This window comes from Drosophila ananassae, chromosome 2L, assembly GCF_017639315.1.
Source record: "Drosophila ananassae strain 14024-0371.13 chromosome 2L, ASM1763931v2, whole genome shotgun sequence".
NCBI lineage: Eukaryota > Metazoa > Arthropoda > Insecta > Diptera > Drosophilidae > Drosophila > Drosophila ananassae.
The window spans coordinates 605,669-626,839 of NC_057927.1; the positions used below are offsets into that span (position 1 = coordinate 605,669).

At 44.3% G+C, this 21,171-nt stretch overlaps 3 protein-coding genes across 3 annotated transcripts; all 3 read left to right on the forward strand.

Annotated features, from left to right (window-relative positions):
- The first annotated feature begins 14,082 nt into the window (after window positions 1-14,082).
- Window positions 14,083-16,840, forward strand: LOC6500301 (phytanoyl-CoA dioxygenase domain-containing protein 1). The gene is made up of 3 exons (XM_001952895.4): window positions 14,083-14,278; window positions 15,818-16,475; window positions 16,533-16,840. The coding sequence occupies exons 1-3, from the start codon at window positions 14,255-14,257 to the stop codon at window positions 16,715-16,717; spliced, it is 867 nt and encodes a 288-aa protein (XP_001952930.1). The 5' UTR covers window positions 14,083-14,254; the 3' UTR covers window positions 16,718-16,840.
- Window positions 16,841-16,974: 134 nt separating this feature from the next.
- On the forward strand, window positions 16,975-19,030 carry LOC6500302 (aminoacylase-1). The gene is made up of 6 exons (XM_001952896.4): window positions 16,975-17,455; window positions 17,613-17,957; window positions 18,018-18,164; window positions 18,218-18,501; window positions 18,557-18,690; window positions 18,744-19,030. The coding sequence occupies exons 1-6, from the start codon at window positions 17,104-17,106 to the stop codon at window positions 18,946-18,948; spliced, it is 1,467 nt and encodes a 488-aa protein (XP_001952931.2). The 5' UTR covers window positions 16,975-17,103; the 3' UTR covers window positions 18,949-19,030.
- A 191-nt stretch (window positions 19,031-19,221) lies between these two features.
- On the forward strand, window positions 19,222-20,845 carry LOC6500303 (aminoacylase-1B). The gene is made up of 6 exons (XM_001952897.4): window positions 19,222-19,396; window positions 19,456-19,800; window positions 19,851-19,997; window positions 20,059-20,342; window positions 20,399-20,538; window positions 20,593-20,845. The coding sequence occupies exons 1-6, from the start codon at window positions 19,306-19,308 to the stop codon at window positions 20,795-20,797; spliced, it is 1,212 nt and encodes a 403-aa protein (XP_001952932.1). The 5' UTR covers window positions 19,222-19,305; the 3' UTR covers window positions 20,798-20,845.
- The last annotated feature ends 326 nt before the right edge of the window (window positions 20,846-21,171 follow it).

Sequence of the window (21,171 nt, forward strand, 5' to 3'; positions counted from 1 at the left end):
GTCTTTGATGGATTAAACCGCCGGTTCGAAGGTGAAAGAAAGTAGACTGGCGATTCGTGATCCGCTCGTCCAAGTTCACCGCTGGCTCTGGATTGCTCGTGTCGCCCCGAGGCGTCCGAAAGCGAAAAGTAAGGGAAATAAAGCGGAATCCAAAAGGTCGGATTGCAACCGCTTATTAACCGCTAGCTTCCCGCTTACATAATTCAATTAGGGCCTCGGCGGCGACCGTCGATTCGGGGGGCGACATTGGTCGGAGTCAAGGCGAGTTCCGAGACTAGGCGGGCATCCTTTGTTCTTGGCCAAGGCCTCGTCTTCAGACTGGAGCTTTGTCAGCCACATTCAGCTAACACCGCCTTTGTGTCCGAGCCAACAAAGGCGAATCAATAACCCCAAACGGTGATGAGTTAGAGACACCTAAGCCGCGTTATGATTTTGCGAACTCAAGTAGGGTTTCAAAAGATTTCTTCCCTAATGTGTGTTTCTTCCCTAATGCGGTGTTTTTCGAGCTTGTTTCTGCAACCTTTGGCGTTTCGTCTCTTGGCGTTTGAAGCCATCAGCTGCGATCGTGATCGGCGATTATGCATGGGGAGCATGTAATTATAAGGGAAATGCTGGAAATACGAAACATACAGACGTACATAAATGAGGCAAAAACGCACATTTCGTATAAATTACTGGCACAGTCGAGTCATCATGTTTCGAGTCGCTTTTAATGCTTCTTTCACTTTGAAGACTCGGGCCTGCAGAGGCCGCACCGGCGCACAGCGGCGGGCGAACAAAAAGTCATATTGCCTTTGTAAACGCTTTCATAACCAACTGGCTGCGAAGGTGGAGCCCTCTTCCCAGGCGCCTCAGTCCCACCACTCCCCTTCTAAGATCGCGGGGAGTTCACTAAGCCAAAAAAGGCGCCTCGAAAGTTACTCCGCGGATGGCAGGCCAATTAGTTACATTTTCGGGTGGGGGAGATAATCCACCCCAGTGACCTATTTACTGGCCAAGTACTTTTTCCCAGTGTGGGACTGCCATGAAATTGGTTTTTAATTCTTCGAATGACATTGAGAGTGTGTAACTGACCAGCCAGGCGGTCACCTCCACAGAGACACCAGCACTGATATTTAGGTAGCGCTCTTGCATTTGCATTTCAGACTTGGCTGGGCCATTAGATTTATGGCTTCAAGGCGCCTTATCTTCCCCATTTGGCTTGCGATTGATCAGTGTCTCTGCTGTGGTTTTGATGTTGTGGCATCATTGATTTATGGCCGGCAGTTGGGGGCGGAGTGTGTCGGAGCTCTGAGCTCATCAGGGATCTGAGCGGAAAAATTGACCTGATGTCCGCCTGCGGGCGGGTGAAAGTTGTTTCTTTCTGGCAACCGCATCTAGTGCAGTATTATCTAAACGTTGGCTGCCGTCAGCTTCCCTCTCACTTGCATCACCAGTTTTAATCAACGTCAAAAGTAATTCAAGGTGCCAGCTGCTGACTCGGTCTAAGGTCAAGTTCAAATCGCTCGAATCTACATGGGGGCCCGTCCCAAATAAACAATTGCGAATCAGACAAAACCGAACCAAAAGAAGCACCAAAGCCAACATCCTCTTTGGAAAATAATCGCTGAAAGAAAGCCTGAGGAAGCTTGGTACCCAAACTAAGATTAAAATTAATTCAAGTCCGGCTATTGTGGAAACACAAAGCACATCGGACATTTATAATAAAATGAATAACACCATGAATAAAATTAAGATCTGTGAGCCACTGAGCCACCCGTCTTCGCGCATAACACTACAGGGTATGCAAATTGGAAAGGCAGCTTAGCTTAATTTATGATCCCCTGACGGGGCACATTCTAATCAGTCCCGAGAGTCATCAGCAGAGGCGAAAATAGCAATCACCTTCTAACGCCAAAAAACGAAGAAGCCAAGACCAGGCAGAGCTTGTTATCAGTTTGTTTGTTTTGCGGCCAATCGCGTGCCTCAAATGTTAATTAATTTAATTAGTCCCGGCGAGACGTGGAGAAGAACCAAAAGAGATGACCTTGGCTGGGATGGGTTTCAAGCGGGGCTATGGAGGTGGAGGAGGTGCTGGTGCTGGTGCTGGTGGTGGTGTTGGGCCATCGAGTGGGAGCCTCTTGGCTGCACATTGTTTATGACTTGATTGTTCAGCTGCGACGAGCCAACACCGTCCGCCACCCCTTCCGCCCACTTCTTTGGCTCCCCAAGGTCACTCGCTGATGGGATGGTGGTTTCTAATTTGAATTTTACAACATGCACTTACTTTTATGCTTCCAATTTGCAAATAATGCTGTTGCGCGGCTATTCGCATTTGTTTGCCTTATTTATGGCCGTCGCTCGTGTAATTAATCTTCTGTGAAGTGGCAATAAATGCGAATCCGAATCCGAATCCGAGTCCGCGTTTTAGCCCGGCTCTGAAGAGCTACATATGTACTTCAAACAAATGCAACCAGCGCAGCATCGCCAGTAACATACATTCGCTTTCCTGCACGCTTATTTATCATTTTGCCATTTTGTGGCGGGTCTGGCGACGCTTATGGCATTTGCCGTGGCTTAGTCGCTGGTCCGCTTAGTCAGTCAGTTAGTCGGCCGTTTTAGTAGGTGGCTTAGCGGCTTGTGGCTTTTGGCTTGTGGCTCAGTGGGTGTGTTGGCCAGGTCGAGGTGCAGCCGAAGAGTGCCTCTAAGCCTTTGTTTGTGCGCGGCACTGTAATGCGCTTGTTGTAACTTAACAACAAACCAAATGCCTAAAAGTAAACCTCATTTAGTTAAGCTTGGAATAACCGAAAATGCAAAACAAAAAAAACAAAAAGCTTGGTTAAGCTTAAAGTTTCTTATCTATTGATAATCAATTATCTACCCAGAATTGAGCATTTAAGTATCGGTCTAAGCATAGAATAAGCAGCGGCCAACTTCTTTTCTCTTGTGGCTGCTAAGATAAGCGCATCGCTCGCGGTTAAACTCCAGTATATATTTAACCCCCGGAAAAAAAAAGACACGTGGTGGGGAATTTCCACATAAGTTTCCCAAAACTAAACGCAGAGGGAAGTGAGCAGCGCTCAGTGTATTAAAAGTGAATTACATTTTTGCGGTGCCAATTCAAGGTAAATAAAACCTTTGTTTTCGGCCTCACGCGATTTTTTTTATTCGACTTATTTTTTTTAGGTCGAATTGGCACCCAGTAAGAACCCATTTGTGTATTGTTCTTACATTGGGAATAAGTATACAATCCCCCAAGCAGCCAGTTTACCCTAAGAAGGGCTTCCAGCGCCACGCCGCGGGATCTGATGGATTTATTATAAATTAGTGTGAGAGACACAATTTTCTTTTGGGATTAAGGTGCATGTGCAATAATTTTCCCTCATTAATTAAAACCCGCCAATGGCCAGCATATGCACCCGAATTATTCTCATCCAATGACGTCACTCATCGCCCAAGACAGTTACGCTTGTCCCGTATTGGTTTCCGGAATTATTAATTTGATTTGGTTATTTTTATTTTGGTAGTATTTAGTTTTTTTTGGAGCTTGGCGTTTAATAATGTAAGAAAATAACGTTTCCAGTTCCCTTAATTTTGTATTTCTTTTTTATTACTTAAATACTAAAACTGAACGGTATGGAAATATTAATTAATTTGGTGAATATATATATATATACATACATAAAAATAACCTCTATGCCCTAAAATTATAGATTCATCGCTCAACCCGACAAAAGATCTTTTGGACGTGGAAATTAAACTCGATGTAAGTGAAAAAAAAAAAAAAAAAACTCATTACCCCAAATTAAATATTGTTGGTGGTTAGGCTGATTTTTCTCAGTGTAATAAAAGCTTTACCTGAAAGATTTTTATCTCCCATACGGTAAAATCGAACCACGCGGTTGCAATTAAATACCGAACAACGGTACACTGAAAGAAAAGAACAAAAAAAAATAAAAACGAAAATTTTTCTGGCACGTGCTGGCTAACAGTTGATTATATATATATATTTTCCTTTTTTTTTATTCCCAATATTTAATAATGGCCTTCCGCAATGACAACAAAGAAAAATGAATTACATTTCTTTCCTTAAATTAATTAAGAAATATTTAATAAAAATTAATGGAATCTTGGAACATTATTTTTAATACTCTTGCCGTGTTCCAACATTAAAAAAAAAAAAAAAAAACCCTTGCTAAAGTTAATCATAAACCCTTGCTATAAAATTTGAATTGGAAATGAACAAGTTACTATGGAGACATTTTACGATATACATTTAGGAAATAATATTAGAGAATACCCGCTATGGAAGACAAGATTCTCTACATAAACATGATTCTTGTTATTAATTTTATATAGACATATAAAATATTATTGCCTATTAATGCGACTTATTATTTCTTATACCAACTTATAAAGATATAAATTCTAAGATAATTTGTTTTCTCGATTATAACCTATCTAATAGATACATTTAATTATATAATTGATTTAAATTTCCTTCTTTTGCCTTATGCAACTTAATAACCATGAATAAATTTTATAACGTTTAAAAATGAATTGCTAATCTATTATCTAGAGGAGTCATGCAGGATGAAGATGGCAGGTGAAATTAATTAGCCGGATTTTCTTTGGGATCATCAAAAAATTATTTCGCGGACTTGGTGATCATGGAAGGGTGGGCAACGGCTGTGGCAAAACATCCGCTCAGCTTTACATCGTCTGCTGCAACTCCACCAGCGCAGTCGCAACGGCCTTAATTACTCTGAATGGCGAAAGCAATGCAAGAATCCTTTTTATTCCCTTTCCCAATATTTCCTTCAGTACGTACTAACCCCCCCCCGCACGCGAATATCTTTTAAATAATCGATTGATAACTGCGAGCGAGTAGCACAAGGACCCTAGGGATCCACTCCCTTCTACCGACCAAAAAGCCGGAACCAGCGCGTGCAACCTCCTTGCAGCTACACAACCATCTGCCCGCTTACATGGTTACATGTTACAATATTATTTAAGATGGCGCCCAACGTGGGGCTAGCCGTTTAAGGCTGCCCAGGAAAATAAAATGTACAAAAATTAAAATATCTATGTCATTCCATCCGACATATACCCTCGTACGTATTAGTTAGTTTCGGATGCCACTTCGGATCCAAGAAATTCTCATAGACTTCAAGGCCAAGTGTTTAACTCCGATAACTAGATACTGTGGTTAAGCTTCGACTACCTGGATGCGTTACATCTTTAATTGGATATAACTCCGGAGTCATCGCGGCTTAACCTAGTCCGGTGTTTAGGCAGGGCTGGTAAAGTTTAAGCGCAATTGAATTGGCGGATTTCAAGCCGCAGTCATCCCTTAAAACTTCCATCCTGTGCTGTTCTCCGTTGGGGTTGAGAGATAAATCTGAATTGGAAAATATCTTTGTCTGATGCAGGCGCCTTTCCAACAGAATATCCTCTCTAACCTAATCCCCTGTTGTGGCTCGAAGAGTATACGGACTAGGAATATATCTTTTTCTGATAGAGACACTTTTCCAACCGAATACTTAATGGCCATGGCTCAATCCTTATATTCAAAGCCTAGTAAATACTTCTGGAAGATGTCCAATGATTCGGAAGATGGGCCGCCGAAGTTTTACGAGGTTAACGATTATAAAAAGAATTAAGATCTTGCAACACTTTCGTTCATATATAGACAAAAATACAAATTAATTCCTATCAGCCAGAAGCAGAATGCATGACTCCTAGATTTTGTTTTGAAATTTTTAACTCTTAAATTCATATATTCTTATATTTTTATTTTTATAAATTTTATAAAATCTTATTTTTATAAATTTATTCTATGAAGTTGAAGACAGCATATTCCACATAGTAGGTAGAAGTAAACTTAAATTCAAAAAAAAAAAAGAAAAATTATTACTTATACTTATACTTAAATTATACTTAGGAAACCCCGAAATGGTGTTATCCCATAGCACGGAGAATTTGTCTCAAACGAGTGATACAGGAGAACATTGTTTCATTTGCTCCGAAATAATAGTTTACCAAGCGCAATTATTATCTACATCTTGTGGGCATATCTTTCACCGTGCGTGTTACAATTCCAAAGTAGGAAAGTCAAAAAAGTGTCCCGTCTGTAAGCAGGAACTAACGCAATCTAATTCGGCCTCTGTGGAAAACCTGAGTTCAGATCGATTATCCACTACAAGCACCATCATGGCTTCAACATCTCAATCCCTACAGACTCGACTTCAAACAAAACGAATGGCTGCCGTACAACAGTCAGAGGTCCCTAATTCAGACTCGAATAATATGGTTCAGACTATCACCAACCAACCGCAAGAACCCACCAATACGGCTGAAACGGTACCTTCAACTCTTGCCGAAGCAATAAAAGCAGCCATGATAGAACAAACTCAGATGATAGCTTCTAGCTTAACCGATCAGACTAACAAGATTATTCAAGCACTCTCAGGATGTCTTCGTGATAGTAGTTTAGCGGGTTCAGCCAATGAATCTCCATCTAGTAGGCAAACAAGGGCACAATCGGGTTTGCCATTTCAGAATCCACCGGAAACAAGATCAGAACCTTCCATGGGATTACCAACTCAGTTGCCGCATCCTAATCATTATGAAGTACGACCCGATCGGATAAGCCAAATAATGGCAAATTGGAAACTCAGATTCACTGGAAGGTCTTCTATGTCAGCTGAAGACTTTATCTATCGTGTAGAGGCCCTGACGATCCAAACTTTAGAGGGGGATTTTAATTTAACGGCCAAATATGCCAGTAATTTGTTCGAGGGTAGCGCTAGCGAATGGTTCTGGCGATATCACAAAAGTGTCACTGTACTTACTTGGCCAGGTCTGTGTCAGGCCCTTCGTGGACAATTTAGCGATGATAGGACCGATAGGAGTATTAGGTCAGAAATAGAACACCGCAAGCAACGTCATAATGAACTGTTTGACGATTTCTATGGTGTCATAGCGGCCCTAGCCGACAAACTTTCAAACCCATTGTCCGAAGCTTCCCTAGTGGAAACATTAAGATATAATTTGTTGCCGGAAATTCAACATGAAATATTGTACGTCCCTACAACTACTCTCAAGGAGTTAAGAACAGTGGTCCGCACAAGAGAAATGTTCTTAAGAACTGTCTCAAAACCGAATCCCCTATCGACTTCTCGACCCACTCCTAGGCGACAAGTCAATTCTCTTCAGAACCCAGAGGTGGCACCTTCATCAGATGAGGATTCAGGTCAGGACGAATACGAGCTCTCTGTGCTTGAGGTTTCCTGCTGGAATTGTTCCGCTAAAGGTCACAGATATCAAGAATGTCTGGCTGATCGAAAAATATTTTGCTATGGTTGTGGGAAGGCCGATACGTATAAACCTACATGTCGGACTTGTAACCCAAACGCTCAAAAAAACTATCAAGGGCGTGCACCACAGAAAAGTGCACGCAAACAGTTAATCAGCAGAGCGACCAATACAGAGTAACACTTCCCGACGACCCCATTTCTGTAGGCCCCCTACCGCAACCTAAATGTATACCATTCCCTATATCTAAGATAGACGTTAAGAGAAAACGGTCTACTGGTCGTCGAGAAGCTTTTAAAAAACAATGTAAAATAGAAAAGAAATTAATCCTTTCATCCATATTAGATAATCCTCTTGACTTACGTCCTCACGCTCAAGTGATGCTTTGTGGAAAGTCTGTAGTTGGATTAATGGACACTGGTGCTTCTGTAAGTTGCATAGGTGGTAGGTTTGCAAACGATCTACTTCAGGAAAACCTTAAATACAAGTTAATGACCTCCAAGATCAAAACTGCTGACGGGAAAAGTCAAACTATAGTCGGAAAATTTTCAACTGACATTACTTACCGAGGAGAAACAAAAACCTTGTATTTTTATTTAGTTCCTACTTTAGTCGAAGACTTATATCTGGGAATTGACTTTTGGACCGCCTTTGACTTACTCCCAATGCATCTGTTAACCAAAAATCATAATCTAGCCTCCATTAGCGATCCAAGTATGAGAGAACTTTCGAAGGATCAACAGAATTCATTGCAGAACGTTATCAAATTATTCCCGTCATTTTCTAAGCAGGGACTAGGACGTACATCGTTAATTTCACACTCGATCGATGTGGGAGAAGCTAAACCGATTAAGCAGCGGCATTATGCCGTGTCACCGGCAATTGAGAAACTTATGTATGACGAGCTCGATCGAATGCTCGAATTAGGAGTTATTCAAGAATCTAACAGCTCTTGGTCATCTCCAGTAGTGTTGGTGAAGAAACCAGGAAAAGTAAGACTCTGCGTAGATAGTAGGAAGGTGAATTCCGTCACCGTAAAGGATGCATATCCAATGCCAATAATCGATGGTATCTTAAGTAGATTGCCAAAAGCTGAATTCATTACTAGCCTCGATTTAAAAGATGCTTTTTGGCAAATACCGCTAGACCCGAAATCTCGCGATAAAACGGCCTTCTCAGTACCCGGACGTCCGTTGTATGAATTTGTGGTCATGCCCTTTGGCCTCACTAATGCGCCGCAGTCTATGTCGCGACTTATGGATAAAATAGTTCCAGCCTACTTACGTAATGAGGTTTTTATATATTTAGACGACTTACTCATTGTCTCCGATACCTTCGAACGACATCTTGAAGTCTTATCGGTAGTCGCTTCCAACCTGGCTCGTGCAAATCTTACAATTAATGTTGAAAAAAGTAAATTCTGTCGAAAAGAGGTGAAGTACTTAGGACACGTGATAGGTAAGGGTATTATTAGCACCGATCCTGATAAGATAGCTGCAGTCAGAGATTACCCAACACCCCGTTCGGTTAAACAGGTTCGAAGATTCCTAGGAATGACCGGATGGTATCATAAGTTCATTAAGGATTATTCCGCTATTACTTCCCCGTTGACAGACACTTTGAAAACCAATCGGAAGTTTGAGTGGACAAGTGAAGCCCAGGGGGCTTTTGAGTCCATAAAGGCAAGCATGTGTGCAGCCCCAGTACTGCACAGTCCCAATTTTTCGCTCCCGTTCTCACTTCATTGCGACGCAAGCCACACAGGAGTAGGTGCAGTCTTAATGCAAGTGAATAAAGATGGCGCAGAGGTGCCGATCGCTTTCATGTCAAAGAAGCTAAATCGTTGTCAACGTCAATACACCGTTACCGAGAAGGAGTGCTATGCCGCTGTTTTGGCCGTGAAAAAATTTAGAGCTTATGTCGAAGGACAGGATTTCGTAATAGTTACAGATCATGCCTCCTTAAAATGGCTTATGGCCCAGGCAGATCTAAGCTCGCGTCTCGCCCGTTGGTCTCTTAAGCTTCAAGGATTCCAATTCAAGATACTTCATCGAAAAGGTACTCACAACGTAGTCCCCGACGCTCTTTCGCGAACCTTTACCGAAGACTTGTCAACCCTTGCTTGTGATAGTCTAATAGTTGACGTCAATTCCCCCGAATTCGATTCAACCGAATACGATTCGCTTAGGAGTAAGATCCGCCTTAATAGCTCTTCCCTACCGGATCTCAAAATTCAAGGTAAACATATATACCGACGCTCCGAACATGCAGAGGATACCAAAATTTCCGATGACCAATGCTGGAAACTTTGGGTTCCACGCCCACTCGTACCGAATGCCATTAAGACTGCTCATGGAGACCCATTGCATGCCCACGGAGGTATAAACAAAACCATAGAAAGGCTCCGACGTTATTATTTCTGGCCTAACATGGTTAACGACATAAAAACTTTCATCAATAGTTGTGATATTTGTAAGGCCACGAAACACCCTAATCGATCGTTTAAACCTCCTATGGGAAACACTGGAATACCCCAGCGTTTCTTTCAGAAGATATTTGTTGACTTTTTGGGGCCCTATCCACGCAGTAAATCGGGAAATGTAGGTATATTTGTGGTGCTCGACCATCTCACTAAGTTTCCCTTTTTGAAACCAGTCCGCAAGTTTACCGCCGACTCGATTGTGCGATATTTGGAAGAAGATCTTTTTCATTGTTTTGGGGTTCCAGAATATGTGGTTTCTGATAATGGAGTTCAGTTTAAATCGCAAACCTTTAATTGCTTGTTAAACAAATATAATATCAGACATACATATACGGCCTTTTATTCCCCACAGGCAAACGCGTCGGAAAGAGTGAATAGATCAGTTCTTTCAGCCATAAAGGCTTACATAAACCCAAATCAGAGTAACTGGGACGAAAACCTTAGTAGCATCAACTGCGCTCTACGATCGGGAGTTCATCTGGCCATAAACACTAGCCCATATAAGCTAACGTTTGGTCAACATATGGTCACGAATGGCGAAACTTTTCAACTACTACGAGATTTAGGTATGCTAGAAGATCGAAGTGTCCAATTTAATAAGGAAGACTCCCTAGACATTTTACGCAGCAAAGCCCAGAAAACCATGATAGCCCAACGCAATCGGAATGAAAAGTTCTACAACACGCGCACAAGGGACGTTTCTTTTAAAGTAGGTCAAGAAATTTTTCGACGTAATTTCCAACAAAGCAATTTCGCAAAAGGGTTTAGCTCCAAGCTGGCTCCCAATTTCCTTAAAGCGCGAGTGCGAAGGAAGTTAGGGAAGGTATATTACGAGCTAGAAGATCTACAAGGCCGCCTGATCGGGAATTTCCATGCCAAAGATATTAAGCCATAAGCGTAGACAACAAGCGGGAATCTTCCTTGTGTTGTTCCACCCCAAGTTAGATTTTAGTGGGGGGGAAAATGTAATGCGCTTGTTGTAACTTAACAACAAACCAAATGCCTAAAAGTAAACCTCATTTAGTTAAGCTTGGAATAACCGAAAATGCAAAACAAAAAAAACAAAAAGCTTGGTTAAGCTTAAAGTTTCTTATCTATTGATAATCAATTATCTACCCAGAATTGAGCATTTAAGTATCGGTCTAAGCATAGAATAAGCAGCGGCCAACTTCTTTTCTCTTGTGGCTGCTAAGATAAGCGCATCGCTCGCGGTTAAACTCCAGTATATATTTAACCCCCGGAAAAAAAAAGACACGTGGTGGGGAATTTCCACATAAGTTTCCCAAAACTAAACGCAGAGGGAAGTGAGCAGCGCTCAGTGTATTAAAAGTGAATTACATTTTTGCGGTGCCAATTCAAGGTAAATAAAACCTTTGTTTTCGGCCTCACGCGATTTTTTTTATTCGACTTATTTTTTTTAGGTCGAATTGGCACCCAGTAAGAACCCATTTGTGTATTGTTCTTACATTGGGAATAAGTATACAATCCCCCAAGCAGCCAGTTTACCCTAAGAAGGGCTTCCAGCGCCACGCCGCGGGATCTGATGGATTTATTATAAATTAGTGTGAGAGACACAATTTTCTTTTGGGATTAAGGTGCATGTGCAATAATTTTCCCTCATTAATTAAAACCCGCCAATGGCCAGCATATGCACCCGAATTATTCTCATCCAATGACGTCACTCATCGCCCAAGACAGTTACGCTTGTCCCGTATTGGTTTCCGGAATTATTAATTTGATTTGGTTATTTTTATTTTGGTAGTATTTAGTTTTTTTTGGAGCTTGGCGTTTAATAATGTAAGAAAATAACGTTTCCAGTTCCCTTAATTTTGTATTTCTTTTTTATTACTTAAATACTAAAACTGAACGGTATGGAAATATTAATTAATTTGGTGAATATATATATATATACATACATAAAAATAACCTCTATGCCCTAAAATTATAGATTCATCGCTCAACCCGACAAAAGATCTTTTGGACGTGGAAATTAAACTCGATGTAAGTGAAAAAAAAAAAAAAAAAACTCATTACCCCAAATTAAATATTGTTGGTGGTTAGGCTGATTTTTCTCAGTGTAATAAAAGCTTTACCTGAAAGATTTTTATCTCCCATACGGTAAAATCGAACCACGCGGTTGCAATTAAATACCGAACAACGGTACACTGAAAGAAAAGAACAAAAAAAAATAAAAACGAAAATTTTTCTGGCACGTGCTGGCTAACAGTTGATTATATATATATATTTTCCTTTTTTTTTATTCCCAATATTTAATAATGGCCTTCCGCAATGACAACAAAGAAAAATGAATTACATTTCTTTCCTTAAATTAATTAAGAAATATTTAATAAAAATTAATGGAATCTTGGAACATTATTTTTAATACTCTTGCCGTGTTCCAACATTAAAAAAAAAAAAAAAAAAACCCTTGCTAAAGTTAATCATAAACCCTTGCTATAAAATTTGAATTGGAAATGAACAAGTTACTATGGAGACATTTTACGATATACATTTAGGAAATAATATTAGAGAATACCCGCTATGGAAGACAAGATTCTCTACATAAACATGATTCTTGTTATTAATTTTATATAGACATATAAAATATTATTGCCTATTAATGCGACTTATTATTTCTTATACCAACTTATAAAGATATAAATTCTAAGATAATTTGTTTTCTCGATTATAACCTATCTAATAGATACATTTAATTATATAATTGATTTAAATTTCCTTCTTTTGCCTTATGCAACTTAATAACCATGAATAAATTTTATAACGTTTAAAAATGAATTGCTAATCTATTATCTAGAGGAGTCATGCAGGATGAAGATGGCAGGTGAAATTAATTAGCCGGATTTTCTTTGGGATCATCAAAAAATTATTTCGCGGACTTGGTGATCATGGAAGGGTGGGCAACGGCTGTGGCAAAACATCCGCTCAGCTTTACATCGTCTGCTGCAACTCCACCAGCGCAGTCGCAACGGCCTTAATTACTCTGAATGGCGAAAGCAATGCAAGAATCCTTTTTATTCCCTTTCCCAATATTTCCTTCAGTACGTACTAACCCCCCCCCGCACGCGAATATCTTTTAAATAATCGATTGATAACTGCGAGCGAGTAGCACAAGGACCCTAGGGATCCACTCCCTTCTACCGACCAAAAAGCCGGAACCAGCGCGTGCAACCTCCTTGCAGCTACACAACCATCTGCCCGCTTACATGGTTACATGTTACAGCACACACTGCTACTCACACGGCGCTCGGAGGTGCAAATATTTGTGTTTGCAGTCGGCATAAAGTTGTCAAGGAAATGTACGAGTCTCACAAATAAATAGTCGGCCTTAGCTATTCTGCAGCATGTATTAAATGAGCGGAACTAAAATGGAGGCAAACTCAAGGGAACTAAGCGAACCAATTATGTCTCTGCCTTTTATCCCTCAATAGCAGAACTGGCATTTGAATAATTTTCATATTGTATCAAGAGCTACAAAGACCTATTGTAAGCTCCCAAGGAGGAATCAGTAATTCCAAGTGGTATATGGTAGACAGCAAGTCTTCCTCTTAGCCACCATCTCAATCTTCTAATCTGAAGTGTTGACCAAGTCTAGGCTTCTAGCTGATTGAGGGGTATTGATTGGACTGATTGAGTAATTTGGTCATCTGTCTCCATTTCCTGCTTGAGGGCTAGGGAGCAAGAACTAGCAGATTCAATGGTCTCTTAAAGGACGAAAGTATCTGAAATAAGTGCTAGAACGTATCTGGTAGGTACCTCTATGTAGTAGCTCTGATTGTACCAGCATGCCCGTTTAATTCACAAAAGTATGTTCGTGTATGCCTTCGCTTGTGGATGCATAACGTACGTGCACATGTAACATATGGAAATGTACTGTGAGAGGGCAGGGCGACCCCCGACTGCTGATCACAGCCAGCACACGTGTTTCCAGGGATCATAGGTCGAGCGGCAGGCCTGTAGAGTGGAGGGACTGAGACGGGGGTAGAAAGCCCCCATCGGACAGAGCTAGAGTCGCATTTATTTATCAAAGTCAATGGCTGGCCGGCACACTTTCCGGCTGATAGCGACCAGGAACACCATAGCTATACGGCACTATAGCAACACCAAGTACACGCGCCGAACATTAACAGCGCCGATCGCTGCTTCTTAACAGAGCCGGATCGGGAGAGACATATGTTTAGAATATGTAACGGTAAGCGCCGCGTGGGAGCTGCCGCCGACCGCTTCCGCCCGCTCTTCGCGCCTTCGCCAGACATTTTCGAGCGTTTTCGAAAATTTCTCTACAGTTCAGTTTCAAAAGAAACGCCAAGCCGTGCGAAACGTTCTCGATCGCAGCGAAGCGACTACGGAAAATTAAACGTTCAGAAACCCAAACAAAAGACAGAGGTCCGAGGCGAAAACAAAAGTGAACTTCAATTATTCATCCACCGAACCAGGAACCACTCGAAGTCGGCCAGAATGCACAGTAAACTGTTGGACGAGGTGGGTCAACTCTGCACCATTTCGGATTCGCAGATTCGGTTTTCCATTTCCCATTTTCCGGGATCTATACTAGACAGAAGCACTCTCCCTTAGTCATCCCGTTCTGGGATGAGTTGTTCTTTTATTTACACCGATGTTCGTCATAATCGCGAGTATCCACATCGGAAGAGAACGTTCTTCGGTTTCTGCACCCGGAAAGGTCAAGGCGACGGTGCTTCACGGGGCTACTGGATGGAGGAATGGGGACATTAAGCTACCAGACTCGTTTTCTGAGACGGAGCGTGGAGCTCATAATAGTTACGGGTCTTAATTATGGTTCGGAATAGTTTGTTCAGTTGGCTGGAAACTGGTTTGTCCGTACGCCGCATTTTAATCATAAACAATATTCACCCAAACACTTCTTATCGCCTCCAAGCTATCAGAGTTGCGCACTATCTGAGTTGGCGATTGGTATTCCAGACTGACTTTATGGAACCTAATGGGGACATAATAGCAGCTCTAAAGTTTGAGAAGGTTTGATTTATAATGAATCAAGTGAAAGTAGCGTCCCTCTCTCCGTGGGCCTGTTACGAGTTCTAGCTTTGCCAATGACTTAACGATTGGATTACAAAACGAATGCAAAATGCAAAACACCCCTCGGAGCACAAACAAGCCCCACTGCACTTGCCATTATCACATCCGAGCAACGACTGCGATTACAAAATCAGCTGGCTAAGCATGTTACGACTGACAGACGAGGAGCATATGTGTGCGACCCTCTGGGGTAATTTTCCAGTGCACACGCCTTCCAAGCGGAATCAGATGCCCCACTCCCCTTCGACACACTGCGGTGTGGTGCACTTAGGAACCCATGGATCGACTGCGGCCACATTCGACAGCTGACCCGATCCCCAAACGATCCAACCCGATTTCTTTCATCTCCCCAATCACTTCAGGTGTTCAGTGCCTTGAGTCACGGCGACTATTTTTACTCTCGTTTTTCATCTTCGAGATTTTCTCGCTCAAGCCATTTAAATTTATTTTATTTAGCCCCACTCGTGTTGGAACCGACGTGGGGGAGGGTGGACGGCCGGAGAGCACCCACCACAAGAATATGTTGACCAGGCCGAAATCGGGGTGCCCTAATACTGGTGCCCGAAAGGTTGACGTTGACTCTGAACGATAGAACTACTAGACCAGATGGGATAGCCATCAGTAGCCCAAGCACCCAAACAAACAAAACGGGGGAATGTGTGAATTTTCAATTTTACGTTGAGTGATTTCGATGAATGGGCACGGATCTCAGTGCTGTGGGCTTGTGTCGGGCGGCATTAGCGTTTTGACGTGTGCAGGAATTTGTTAATTAGCGAATCGCCCGAAAGGTGAACAGAGATCGCGCATACAGTGCGAGAAACTTTACCCCCAATAGATAAGAGAATACTTTGTACTGTGGGAGGTGGGAGGTGGGAGGAGTCGCCCGATTACGGCACTCGCCAGACGGGCCGGCGCAAGATTAGTTACAATATTAACATCGGAACCTTCACCCCCTTTCGCTCGCAGCTGAACGAGAATGGCTACATCGTCATCGAAGACTTCCTCACGCCCGAGGAGGTGGACTCCCTCTTCCAGGCCGGCAGAGCCCTCTGCATGGAAGCTCCGCAAACGAACCGCAAGATCTTCAGCACCATCAAGCAGGAGGATGCCCAGGGCAAGGAGCTGTACTTCATGGAGTCCGGCGACAAGGTGCGCTACTTCTTCGAGAAGGGGGCGGTGGGCGAGGAGGGCCAGCTGCTGGTGGACCCCATGATCGCCCTGAACAAAGTGGGCCACGCCCTGCACGTGGAGCACCCCACCTTCAACGCCATTACCTTCAGCAACCGGGTGCGCGAGATCTGCTGGCAGCTGAACTACAACCGCCCCGCCGTCTGCCAGAGCATGTACATCTACAAGAACCCCGGCGTGGGCGGGGAGGTGACGCCGCACCAGGACTCCTGGTTCCTGCACACGGAGCCCAACTCGGCGGTGGGCTTCTGGCTGGCCCTCGAGGACTGCACCCTCCAGAACGGCTGCCTCCAGTTCATCAAGGGCTCGCACAAGAGCGGCGTCCACAGGCGCTACATGCGGAACCCGGATCAGGGTACGAGCGAGCTGATGGTGTACGACCGGGCGGCGCCCATCTACCCCCAGTCCAGCTTCACGCCGATGCAGGTCAGCAAGGGTGAGTACTCAGCCATTCTATGAAGAGGATCTTCTGACCTCATTCCCTCTAATCCAGGCACCTGCATCCTGATCCACGGCAACGTGGTCCACAAGAGCGAGCCAAACCGCTCGCAGAAGAGCCGCCACGCCTACACGTTTCACGTAATCGAGACTGAGAACAATGTCAAGTATTCGGAGGACAACTGGCTGCAGGCGCCGGAGGGCAAGCCATTCCCCGTGCTCTTCGAGCGCAAGGCCTGAGCCGGGTCGTGATTTTCGTATTCTCGCATATAAGTCTTTATCCTAATCTATGTTCTACACGCCAAGACGCACGATACAAAGTAAACTAAATATATTTAAATAAAAGATTCATTTTAAACTCGAGACAAGCAGTACATGGACTTGGCAAGCAGTTCCTGTAAAATACATGGCGGGTGGAACACATTTACAGACAAGCAGTCCCAGTGTAAACAAAGCAGTGGACGAACAAAGATGACCTTTAACCCGTATCTGGGTCGAGTGTCGAGTGATAAGGCAGAGATAGTAAGGTCTAACGTTCCAAATTAGTCCTATGTGTTGAAATTTTGCGATACGGACACGGTGGGCCCCTAATCAGTCACTACGAATCCAAAAACAAAAGCATTATTATGCCCCCTCGCCAATTCTCGGTCTCGTTCATGGCACACATTTTAAATTTTTTGGAATTATCTCCGTCCGTCAGCCCGCGTATCGTGTTTTTCCATAGACATTGCTGTTGGCGTTGCAATTGTTTTGATAGTCAGATAAGTCCATTAGCTCTACGGCGGCGCTGCAACTCGACGCCGCCACTATCCAACACAAGGCAGTCTACCGCGAGCTCTCGATCGCCGCGGATCGCACTTAAAAACATTAGAATTGGCAGAATGTGTTCCAGCAGCGGGAAGTGGGACGCCAACGAGGAGATCGAGTACCTCCGCGAGTATCTGCGCATTCCGAGCGTTCATCCTGATCCCGATTACAGTGGGTATTCTCTCTCTCTCCTGCTTAAATGTACAAATAAAATAATGAAGGAAAATTCCATGGAAAATTTTTGCTCTATTAGGAATTTTTGAGTTTCTACTTCAACTTTCAGTAATTATACAATCAAAATAATTATAATTTCAATTGATTCCCTCAGAGCCATGCCTCGAATTCCTTCAACGCCAGGCCGAGGATCTAGAGCTACCCCTCAGGGTCTATTACCCAGAAAATGAGCAGAACCCCATAGTCGTCTTGACTTGGGAGGGCCGCCAACCGGAGCTGCCCAGTATCCTGCTGAACTCCCACATGGATGTAGTGCCCGTCTTTCCGGAGAACTGGAAGCACCCCCCCTTCGCAGCGGAGATGGACGAGGAGGGCCGCATCTTCGCCAGGGGAGCTCAGGATATGAAGAGTGTGGGGATGCAGTACCTGGCAGCCATCAGGGCTCTGAAGAAGGAGGGCGCTCGCCTCAAGCGGACTATCCACATATCGTTTGTGGCAGGTGGGATTATGCCTTAACACTATTATCTAAAGATCTGTACACAACGTGTTCGTTACATAGATGAGGAAATGGGAGGCCGACGGGGAATGAGGCCATTTGTAACCACGGACCACTTCCGTGCCCTCAACGTCGGGTTCGGAATGGATGAGGGCTTGGCCTCGCCCGACGAGGAGTTCCCCGTCTTCTATGCCGAAAGAGCGGTGTGGCGTAAGTCTCTAAAGCAGAAAAAGTGAATAATAATCTGACCAATTTACCCAAAGGTGTATATTTCAACATAAGTGGCACTGCCGGCCACGGATCCCTTCTGCTGCCGAAGACCGCTGGGGAGAAGCTCGACTACGTAGTCAGCAAAATGATGGAGATGAGGAAGTCCCAGGAGCAGAGATTGAAAAGCGACCCAGATCTGGTCATAGGCGATGTCACGACCATTAACCTCACCCGCGTCAGTGGTGGAGTCCAGAGCAACGTTGTGCCTCCCTTAATGGTAGTCTGCTTCGATTGCCGCCTGGCCCTCGACGTGGACCATGAAGAGTTCGAAGCTAAGGTGAGCCCTCCCAGCAAATCAGCTTGCGAATGTAACAGCTTGGTCCTTTTTGAAGCTCCATAAATGGTGCGAGGAGGCGGGCGGAGACATTGAACTGACCTACGAGCAGAAGCAGCCCCGGGTCCCTCCCACGGCCATCGATTCCAGCAACCCCTTTTGGATGGCGTTTAAAGAGGCCACTGATGAGCTGTGAGTAGAGCTCCAAGAACCATTCAACCTTTACCTATCTGAGTCTTCCACAGGGGGCTCTGCGTAAGACCGCAGATATTCACGGGAGGAACTGACAGCAGATACATCCGCCAGATGGGAATTCCGGCTCTGGGCTTCTCGCCCATGAACCACACGCCCGTGCTGCTCCACGACCACGACGAGTTCATCCGGGCGGACACCTACCTCAGGGGTGTGGACATATACACCAAAATTATAGGCAACATTGCCAATGTCTAGTAATACACATAGCTATGATTCTATGCTAAGATATGCTATGTAAGCTAAGGTAATAAAAATAAACTTAGTTACGGCCATGGGACAATTACTGTATATACTCTGTATAGTTCTATATATATAGAACTCCGTTAGTGCGCCCAGAACCCAGCCACTGTATGTATAGTTATATAAAAATAGCTGTATGGTTTTTGTATCGTGGTTACGACCTGTAATGAAGAGTATCTCTAAGACGCTTTACTATCGAGCTGCCTTGAGATAAACAGAGTCTAGAGATAAGCAGTCGGGGATTATGGAGAACTTAGATCTTCTTTTTGGGATGCCTGGTTCAGTTTCAGTTCGCCTTTGTTGAGATCCACTATGAGTACTAACGTCTGGGAGGCAAACGAGGAGATTCAGTTCTTCCGTGAATATCTACGCATCCCCAGTGTGCACCCCAATCCGGATTATGGTGGGTACATGGTTTATACCAACAGGATATATGAAAATGTGTTCCTGATCCCACTACAGAGCCGTGTGTGGAGTTTCTGAAGAGTCAAGCCTCGGCCTTAGACCTTCCCATTAGAATATGCTATCCTGCCAATGAGAAGAATCCTGTGGTGGTCCTAACATGGGAGGGTCTCCAGCCGGATCTGCCAAGTGTCCTGCTCAACTCCCACATGGACGTCGTGCCAGTCTTCCCGGAAAAGTGGTCGCACCCTCCGTTTGGCGCAGAATTGGACGAGAAGGGCCGCATCTTCGCCAGGGGTAGCCAGGACATGAAGTGTGTGGGGATGCAGTATTTGGCTGCCATTAGGGCTCTGAAGCGGAGTGGCTCCCGGTTCAAGAGGACCATCCACATCTCCTTTGTACCAGGTAGGGTTAGAGCTACTCTCCCGCTGTTCCACTAACCGACTCTCCTACAGATGAAGAAGTTGGGGGAAAGTTGGGAATGCACGCCTTTGTGTCCTCGCAGGACTTCCGCTCCCTGAACATTGGCTTCAGCCTCGATGAAGGCATTGCCTCGCCCACCCCAGAGTTTCCCGTGTTCTTTGCCGAGCGGTCCGTACGACGTAAGATCAATGAGCCATGCTCTATGTTGGCCATCTAATCGTATTCAAATACCTTCGGCAGGTGTCATTTTCAAGATCGGCGGTTCAGCAGGCCACGGCTTGCTTCTGATGCCCAATACGGCGGGGGAGAAGTTTAGCTACATCCTCGAGAAGATGATGGAGTTCCGGAGCGCTCAAGTGAGACGGCTGGAGGACAACCCCGAGCTCCAGATCGGCGACGTGACGACCATCAATCTGACCACGGTGGCCGGCGGAGTCCAGAGCAATGTGGTTCCTCCTCTGCTGACAGCCTGCTTTGACTGTCGCCTCTCGATAGATATCGACATCTCGGAGTTTCATGCCACGGTGAGCCTGCTTGGAGTCCTCTGATCTTGATCATAACCTCTTGTATTCCTTTAAAGCTTCTCAGGTGGTCTGAAGAGGCGGGTGGAGACATCGAAGTCGAGTTCGGAACGTTCCAGAGCACACCACGCGTGCCGCCCACGGCCACGAACGACTCCAATCCCTTTTGGGTGGCTTTCAAGAGGGCAACGGATGACCTGTGAGATTGCATGTGTTTCTGAAGGGTCAAGGTGCCAATTTTTATTTTTTCCAGGGGCCTCTCCATCAAGCTGCAGGTGTTCCCTGGCGGCACCGATAGCCGCTTCATCCGCCATGTGGGCATTCCGGCCTTGGGATTCTCGCCTATGAACAATACTCCCGTCCTGCTGCACGACCACGACGAATATCTTCACGCAGACACCTACCTGAAGGGGGTGGAGACGTACATCAAGATTATTGCGAATGTTGCGAATGCCTAAGCTTTCCAATGTCACAATTAAGCAAAATAAACCATAAATTGTACAATATTTTTCTTCCAATGCGTTTAAAACCTTAAATGTCAAGCGCCCTCTAGTGGCAGTTTCGAGAGGGTTAGCTGCAGTCTGCAACGCTCGCCGTAAGATGTCGCCACAGTGGAGCAGGTAGAATGTAAAAGTATTTTAGTTACTTTAACTAAAGACCAGTTTAACTGCACTGCACTCAGACTATAAGCTGAACTGCAATTTAGTTAAGTGACGAAAATGAAGGAAAGACTAATTATGACTGAAAAGATGGTTCAAGTGCTTTATGATACAAACAAATTTAAAATCTTGCTTAAGTTTCTTGAGGCTTTTACCGAAGGATTATTCCCACC

What these genes read in the sequence shown, in the direction of transcription:
- LOC6500302 (XM_001952896.4), top strand. Translation starts at nt 17,104, where the DNA reads ATGCCCCCTCGCCAATTCTCGGTCTCGTTCATGGCACACATTTTAAAT. An exon ending in TCATCCTGATCCCGATTACA is followed by an intron (nt 17,456 to 17,612) that starts GTGGGTATTCTC and finishes TGATTCCCTCAG; the next exon opens with AGCCATGCCTCGAATTCCTT. An exon ending in CCACATATCGTTTGTGGCAG is followed by an intron (nt 17,958 to 18,017) that starts GTGGGATTATGC and finishes TTCGTTACATAG; the next exon opens with ATGAGGAAATGGGAGGCCGA.
- LOC6500301 (XM_001952895.4), top strand. Translation starts at nt 14,255, where the DNA reads ATGCACAGTAAACTGTTGGACGAG. An exon ending in ACAGTAAACTGTTGGACGAG is followed by an intron (nt 14,279 to 15,817) that starts GTGGGTCAACTC and finishes TTTCGCTCGCAG; the next exon opens with CTGAACGAGAATGGCTACAT. An exon ending in GCCGATGCAGGTCAGCAAGG is followed by an intron (nt 16,476 to 16,532) that starts GTGAGTACTCAG and finishes CCTCTAATCCAG; the next exon opens with GCACCTGCATCCTGATCCAC.
- LOC6500303 (XM_001952897.4), top strand. Translation starts at nt 19,306, where the DNA reads ATGAGTACTAACGTCTGGGAGGCAAACGAGGAGATTCAGTTCTTCCGT. An exon ending in TGCCGAGCGGTCCGTACGAC is followed by an intron (nt 19,998 to 20,058) that starts GTAAGATCAATG and finishes TACCTTCGGCAG; the next exon opens with GTGTCATTTTCAAGATCGGC. An exon ending in AAGAGGGCAACGGATGACCT is followed by an intron (nt 20,539 to 20,592) that starts GTGAGATTGCAT and finishes TATTTTTTCCAG; the next exon opens with GGGCCTCTCCATCAAGCTGC.